Consider the following 8,241-nt stretch of genomic DNA (forward strand, 5'->3'; position numbering starts at 1 on the left):
TCGAGCTCCACACCGCCGCCGTTGTCCGCCGCTCCATCGCGAGTATGTCTGACAAAACTAGTAAAAACCCTTTTTCTCCAGAGTTAAAAACAGCAGATAACAAACAGCAAAGAACCTCCGAACCGGGTGATCATTTTACCTCTTTTTCAACGAATGAAAGGGGTACAGAAAAATCGGATAAAACGGACAACAATGTGGAATATTCTTCCCAAGGGCAAGGCCTAGGCAGCGAAGCAGGAAACAGTAGTAAAGCTGTGCAGCCACAGACCACCACTGAATCGTCAGGGCTGAACCCTTTCGTTGCCGTTGAGAATTTGCCTAGCACAGTGGATAGAGCTGGAGATGATGATAATGAGAGTGTCGAACCTAGGCCTAGTAATACGCTGCATCAACAAGTAGACGAATCAAAGGAGGTCGATGTGCATCAAGCAGAGTTCTCATTTGGTCCACAATTACCAAAAATAAATTGTAAAGAGAAAATTGTGAGTAAAATTGTGCTTTAAAAAAGTATCCTAGGCCTGGTTATAGGCCTACGGCTACAGACAGTACATATATTAGCCTAGGCCTAGGCTACACTAGGGCCTAAGCCTAGAGAGGATAGGGGTAGGTAGCCTTGTAGCTCAAAAGTACCAGTAAGTCCAGTCCAGTGGTACTTAGTAAGGTTAGATATGGACCCCTAACCCTAAGCCAGTAGTACTTTTATGTGGAAATGTTTTTCTTTATTCCAGGTTATTTGCTTTGATCTGTCACCAGAGGTTGATAGAGTAGAGTTTATTGGAAGAGATGGGTAAGTTTAAATTTTCAGTCATTTAATTTTAATTTATTTAAATTTGTTTAAATTGTTGTAGAGATGATGTTCTTTATTACTTGATTTTTTGAGTCTTCACTTCTTTGACCGTTTTTTTTATATTAATCATGAAGGTTGAGGTGTTTTTTCCAGTTTGGACATTAACTATAACTTTTCAATAATTTAAGAGAAAAAGTGCTTTATATGCATAGTTCTGTCAGGGAGTTGTTTAACAACCTTGAAATTATGACCCCCAGTTATTGAATAATTTATAAAAACAAGGTATTCAATTGTATTTACAGTAGCTAGGGTTTTGGTTTTACAGACTGTATATCCATTAAAGTTCTGATAGGTCAGCATGTTTGGACAAACATTCATGCTATATCATTGAAGGAAAGAAACTCTCTATTGAATAGTCTTGCATTGTAGCTGGTATGAAATATCATAACCATCACCCTCCACTAACCATCAAGTAAAACCTTTTTGAAGGATGAAGCCTGATATGCGCAACACCCTGGCCGAAATAAGATAGCCACTAAAAACTAAGATATTCAATATTAATTTGTCTATAGTGTGTTTTATTTATGTTAATTTGTCTTGTCAATTAGACTTTATTTCAATTAAAATTTTTTTTACATTTCAGGACACCCTATAACCCATCAGCATTAATAAGGAGTGTTCTAAATGTCTTCATCCAAACGAAAAACTCAATAAACCCCAAACACGAGTTTGCATTAGTTTTACTTCAAGAGAAAGCAGTATGGGTAAGATTACGTAGTTTCTTTCTCTTATTAAAAAACAATTTTGTTTGTTTGCATATTAAAAAAAAGTTTATTACAATTTACAAACTGCTTCCATGATTTAAGGTATTTAAATTACTTTTACTTAACTTTAATATTTATATTATACTTGGTTTCTTCATGGTTTTTTATTCCTCCATGGTTTCTTTGAATATATTGTCTTTCTTTTCAGTTTCAGGATTTCACGAATGACCTCAATGATATTATCGGGGACCTCTATGACCTTGACTTAGAAAAACCAGATTGTGAGGAATTTGACTTAACATCATTGTTTGAAGTCCTGTAAATATATCTATTCAAATACTATTTTCACCTTTTTACCTCAACAATTTGATCTCTAAGCAGTCTAGTTTAGTCTTTATTTGATTAATAACTGTAGAACTGCTGGATTGATAATTTAACCAAGTACAATGCATGTAAACTTAAAATTTATGAGAGAGCAGCTTAGCTCAGAGGGAGCAGCTTAGCTCAGTCGGCTAATCTGGTGGTAGCCACTGTATGTGCTCTGATCCGTGAAGATCTCTAGGTCCCCGGTTCAATGAAATATAAGTTACAATAGCGCACCCTCTTTCGGATGAGACGTTAAGTCGTTGGTCCTGTGTGCATTATGGCCCATGTGCATGTTAAAGAACGCAATACACTCTTCGGAAAAGAGTAGGGGATTGTCTCCCGGTGTACTGCTCAATCACCACCAGAAGGACCCCACTGGAAATAACTCTTCTTCTAGACTTTCGTGGGCCATCCTTGGTGTTTACACTGAATAAATCCAATCCAAAGTACCCAATACTGTAAATAACAAAACTCTAATTAGTGAACAGTTTACTAGAGAATGGGTGAGGCTACAGGTTTCTATTTCCATCCTTTGACACATAACTCAAACTACAGTATATGTTCATTTGTAGGGTCTGTAATTTGTTTTACTGGAAGGCATCACTATTTCAAATTCAATATAGTACAAATTATATTTCTGGAAGATCAAATAGACAACAAAGAAAACATAAAGTACATAACATAATTTTATACTTCATAATCATTTAATGTGTGTTCAAAATTGATTCAACAGGTATCAAAATGTAGTGTTACCACCTGTAGAGGGCGATATTGAATCTCTTCCACCTCCGTACATAATAAGGACAATCATGGTATATGGACGTTCAAAGTGTATTCCCACATTTGCTGCCAACAGACAAGTAAGTTCTTCATATCTGTATCAATGAAATCATAATGATTCACATAGTTTATTGAAAATCATTCTTATCATGTTCCCAAAATATTACATTATATTTTTTCATTCATTAGCAACATCTGCCATGGCAAATTAGGATAATTAAGACTAATGTTGTCACAACATCTCACAAATATAGTGAGCTCTTTCCTAACATTGATATTAATGTTGATTTTATTTTGTCTATCTTACCAATTATTACTTCACTCGTGTCTTTTAGTATCAAGTCAAATCATTAAACATTTATTTTATCATATTCGCACTTAATACAAGGCATAGATGAGGACCAACCAAGAAGTATAATAATGTCTTGGATCTTTTATTGCCTTAAATTAGGTATGTGAACATTTCTTGAAGTCTCCTTATTTCTTTATGGATGTGTTTTATATTCATGAAACACCAACTGATGAAAATAAGTGCAAGGTAAAGCAATCATTCCATTTTACATATAGGACCAAGGATGGTGAAAAGTGAAATATATGTTGCTAATGAAAAAAATATTTGGGCAAAAACAAGCAAAAAAGCCAGTTAGGGTTAAACAGTAAAATGAGAGTTATAACATGCTTAAAATATCATATAAAATCCAACATTTTTTACTTTTAAAGCCGGTCTTTAATTATATTGATTCAAATTAGAGACCAAAGCTGCTGAAGACCACTAAAACCCTGGTCCCAAAAAGGATTTTTAATTGGTGGTATGGAGGGAGACCTGTGATAGGATTGAGGAAAAGTGGTCCGGCCAAAGCCGGTGCGGTTCCGACGGCCCTGTTAGGGACAAATATATCTGTCATATATTATGAATGTACAAAAGAATATGATGGGATAAAATTTAATGTGTTCAAAGGGTCATCATATTTGAAATTCATGGCTAACCATAGAGCAATGTAGAGTGAATGTGTACCATACAAGATGGCTGCCATAGAAAAGCACCACCTTCAGGGTTAGTATACATATTACAACCATAAATAAGATCATTATCATTATTTATATTAATAAATTATTAAACTAGCGTAGCCAGAAAGAGGCCAAGAAGAGTATCATATTTCAAAATAAGGTACTGATTAATGAAATTCAATATCGTGTAAGCTACACTTTTAATGCTCGAGCTTCAACATACGGTAACTAAGCTGTACTCAAAACTTTCATGTGTAAATTGAGGGCGCCATTGAAAATGATGCTTTAGTGTATCTTGATTGGCTGAATCTACTTGTCTGGTACACACACACACACAGCTGTGTTTTAACTCTGTGGTGCTAGCACAATAATGGTGAACTCCTATTGGGCCTACAACCTTCCTGTGGAGTGTTAGTTTTATGTAAAAGTTGAATTTATTTCCTTTTAACAGGAAGTGTACGATGTGTTTCTTGATTTGGATGAGCAGAACCGTTCTTACATTAATGAAGTTGGCAAAAACATAACTCAACTGCATGACAAAATGGCAATGTTTTTAGCACACCCATTACAAAGGCCATACCAACAACACTGCTATTACACGTTAGAGGAATCACAGGAAGACCTATAAGCAATAAACCAGACTTCTTGATGTAAATATGTTGGCCCTTCAATTTCACCTGTATGTGATAATTGGTGATAAGTCTTCGGTGGCTGATCTAGAAAATAGAACATGTCTGAATGGGGCAGGTTTGAGGTGTTCCCTCATCTGTTTTGGTGGTCAAGGAAGTGTTCCCCTGGGAATCTTTGGACTACACTTGGTTGGAGATTTTTTGACTGATGGCAGGGTTGGGAGTGAGCACCCCCTTCTGTCACCCACTGGATGCCACTGACAATTTTACCAGTCAGATACCAGTTCCTACAGATGTTGATGAATGGATATGACCATGTGAAAACCACATCTGTTTGAATTCTGTACTAACAGGAAGAAATATGTACCTAGTTCATTATTTGATATCAAAAGGCTACTATTAACTGATGTATTGTACCTGCATTGCTTTTAAACAATGTACTTCAAGTAGCACTATCGTGAACCGATGATATGTGCTTATCTTTACAGTGATGCTAACTGATTATAATTTATACCATAACTGTATACCACTAGTATCTATTTTAGACTCTTGGGCAGTTTCTGCTGATGAATTTCAATTCTGCAAATGATGAAATCTAACAAATGCTGTGGCTCTTATCCAAAAGTGATTCTAAGCCGTTAGGTGTGGCGCTTATTCAAGAGCGGCACTTAATTGAACATACTGTATATCAAGCATAGTTTTTATCTATGGTTTTTGACTGCTGTACAAATACTAAATACACAAATTATTTGAACAACCCATTTATTCATTTTGTAAATAAATTGAGATAGTATTCTCACGGTAAAAAACAAAGAGAGTCAATCTGAAACTTTTTTTAATTGAGTTGTCCTGCCAAAAACATTTATGATGGGGATACACTGTTGCTTCCTCAGCAACAGTTTAACCACATCTCTATAACCTCGAAATTTTGTCTTCTCTCAAAATCAACCAGACATTATTTATACGTATTGTAAACAGATTTGCCACTGCTATATTTCACTACAGTAGTTAGATTCAAACTTAGTTATTAGCACAAACCACATCTCTGATGCATTTTGACTTGACCCTGCCATTACTGTCTATTTTTTTGGTGATTTTCTTTGGTTTTTTGGTTTGGTTCACAGCCTAGTTTTATAAGGTGTTGATAACCCTATTCTACACCATAAACCACAGTGATAAGGCCTCTAGGACAGTTCCCTCTTACACAGTGTGTCACAAAATTGTAATGCAGGTGCAAAAGATAACATGTTTAGTAATTAAAACAAATTTTAAATTTCACCTAAATATAATTTGTTTAATAATGTTATTAAAATATTAATATCAAAACATCAGCATATTAGACCATCAGTGCAAATCAAGACACTAAATAATACAGACCAATCATTATGACATGGCAATTCTAAAGATCTAGTTAAAACTAACATTGATATATTCAAATGACATCATTATGCCCATATATGGGCAATTCACACAATAAAATTCATCAAACAAGTCAGTGTGAACGGAGCTTAAGACTTCAACTAAAACCTAAGAAAACTTTTACTACATAAGCATCATCAAATATTTATTTAAGAATGTGATTGTCTTAGTATAAGCACCTATGATTAGGACGTATTTGTGATTATGGAATTACAAGTGCAGTTGTGCCTTCGTGCACTTGAAACCCATTTTATACCTTTAATGAAATACTGAATCCCATAATGTGGCTTGCATTATTTTACAAAGCATACTATTGAAATAATGTGATGTACCGTAAATGCTTGAATAAGAGCCCCGGCGCTTATAAAATTTTCGGTGCAGTGCTTATAAAACACATTGGCATTGCGGTTTTCATGCCCGTTCCCATGTCACCTATCTCGCCTATCCCTGTAGTTCGGTAGGCCTATCATAGCTCCCACGTCATCGTAAATAAACGTTTATAAGGCCACTTATGTCTCCATTGTGTTATTTATGCAGTTTAACACTGTATACGTTGTATTTAAAACCCTGTTTCTCAAAGTGTCTTATTTCACAGAGGGTAATAAAGTACTCTTGATTAAGCACAGCAACGCTTCTTCAAGAGCTGCACTTTTTCAATAGAGGTGCTTATTCAAGCATTTACGATACATCTTAATACTGTTTGTATTTTGTGGAAAATGAACTGTTTTATTTTCATCATGCTTATCAAGTTACCTTTCACTGCAGCATAAAGATGAGCAAATAACTGTGTTTGTCTTTATTGCACTCATACTACATTTATTAGTACTTTAGTAATATACTCCACAATGCATATTCTGTTTTGCATTCATCAAAATGTTGATAAATCTGAACGGACTCCAATCCACTAAAACCTGGACGGCAATATGGACGTATTTTATCCAGTCATCATTCACTCCCCTTTTGATTTCTTCACCTTTTTGGGAACTTCATTCTTTCCGAATACTGTTGGCTTTGTGTAATCTTCTATGATGTTGAATGGATCGTGTACGTCGAAAAACAGGACAGCGATTTTGAAGCTCATTGTAGAAAGGGAGATGCACATCATGAGAATGTTGTAGTCAATTGGTATATAGCCCTGGTGCTGCAATACCAATAGACTGCTTCCAATGATTGATGCCTTCAGTGTGCTAGGAACAGAAAAAATAAAGCTCAGCAAATTTATAAAAATCTTCATACATAGAATTGGTAAAAAATCAAATTTGCCTAACTCGAATAATTTCTAAGTCAAACTTTTTTGCATGCCAAATTGTTGTGTTTTCCATTAATTAACAACTTGTAAGTCAAATTTTATCTAAGTTGAACAATTTTTCATAACATTTTGGATTTGACTTAGGCAAGTTCAACTGTAATAGTAAAATTTATAATATTGCATATTTCAGTTTTATTATACAGTAAAGTAATATTTAGTGCAAGTTAACAATTCTGTTTCACGCATAACAGATGATAAAAAAGAAACAAGTGTAAATTCTAAGGCAAAATTATCGTAGATGCTAAAGGCAAAACGTTATATACAGTACAAACTTTATTTTTGCCTAATGAGTTTTGTAACAAATACGAAAACAGACTTACAATGATGGTAAAATAAGTTCATTTGTACTAGGGTTCCATGTTCCACGCAGAAGCCGTTCAAAATTCTTCATTAAACTGCTGCCATTAGCTAAATATTTAAAAAAGGAAATAACAAATCATTGAAACCAACCAGATTTTTATTTTATTTTTGTGCAAGAACATAATTAGGATTTGCCTGATGGGGTCCAGTGTCAATGACTGAGGTGGGGGTGGGGGGAAATTCTCACGGCTATGACAAGAGTGTAAGCGATTGATGAATGATAATAGATGATATGCATGTGTTCAATAATATTTAATTTCTCAGAAAGATGTGTGGTATAGTTTATCATTTTTCACGATGCGACTTCTTACTAACCTTTAGCAGCTCCAACCATGATCATTATGAAGATAGCATCAGGGTAGAGAGCATGGGATTGCTTAATGCCCATAGATATCTTGCGAGCTCTAGCCAGCTCCTTCAGAGATATCACCACCAACTTGCCTGGTGTGGATACAATGAGCTTGTAGAAGAAATCGCCAGGTGAGTAGAATACAAGGTACCTGAAAGGAAATATCAACAGTGTGATAATTAGTTATTTTTAGTTTATAGCATTGGCATTGCAAACACTCGCAAAGATTGTGGATGAAATCTGTTGGCCGACTGCTTGTCATATGTGTGTGTTTATTATTAAAATAATTGGTCTAAAATTTTGACCTTGAATTAAAAAGGAAAACATGTCACGTACCAGACAATGGTAGCTGCAATAACTCCTTGAGTATTTGCAAATGGCTGCATCACGGGTGCTCCAAGCAGAAAATTTGCCAAAATACCACCAGCAAAACAAGTTAGCATGCTGCATAGGTAACAGACTAAGGGATT

The 8,241-nt window shown here is 35.1% G+C and overlaps 2 protein-coding genes across 2 annotated transcripts in view; one reads left to right on the forward strand and one right to left on the reverse strand.

Annotated features, from left to right (window-relative positions):
• Window positions 1-5,147, forward strand: LOC117116995 (BRISC and BRCA1-A complex member 1-like). The gene is made up of 7 exons (XM_033261165.1): window positions 1-482; window positions 729-787; window positions 1,431-1,551; window positions 1,760-1,869; window positions 2,651-2,777; window positions 3,149-3,235; window positions 4,157-5,147. Exons 1-7 carry the CDS (start codon window positions 45-47, stop codon window positions 4,331-4,333), a joined length of 1,119 nt encoding a protein of 372 aa, XP_033117056.1. The 5' UTR covers window positions 1-44; the 3' UTR covers window positions 4,334-5,147.
• LOC117116996 (trimeric intracellular cation channel type 1B.1-like) overlaps window positions 5,080-8,241 on the reverse strand; it is a gene marked incomplete in the record, with an annotated part of 4,579 nt that continues 1,417 nt past the window's right edge. The window contains 4 exon segments of the mRNA XM_033261166.1: window positions 5,080-6,940; window positions 7,383-7,470; window positions 7,738-7,922; window positions 8,108-8,241. Of these exon segments, the coding sequence (XP_033117057.1) occupies window positions 6,703-6,940; window positions 7,383-7,470; window positions 7,738-7,922; window positions 8,108-8,241 (645 nt within the window).

The sequence above is a fragment of the Anneissia japonica genome, unplaced genomic scaffold (assembly GCF_011630105.1).
Source record: "Anneissia japonica isolate Jap-2015-1 unplaced genomic scaffold, ASM1163010v1 scaffold287720_len810639_cov167, whole genome shotgun sequence".
Taxonomy (NCBI): domain Eukaryota; kingdom Metazoa; phylum Echinodermata; class Crinoidea; order Comatulida; family Comatulidae; genus Anneissia; species Anneissia japonica.

Excerpts from the sequence above, each read along its gene's own strand:
- LOC117116995 (XM_033261165.1), top strand. The coding sequence starts at position 45 with ATGTCTGACAAAACTAGTAAAAACCCTTTTTCTCCAGAGTTAAAAACA. Across the intron at positions 483-728 it reads TAAATTGTAAAGAGAAAATT|GTTATTTGCTTTGATCTGTC; the intron begins GTGAGTAAAATT and ends TCTTTATTCCAG. Across the intron at positions 2,778-3,148 it reads CATTTGCTGCCAACAGACAA|GTATGTGAACATTTCTTGAA; the intron begins GTAAGTTCTTCA and ends GCCTTAAATTAG.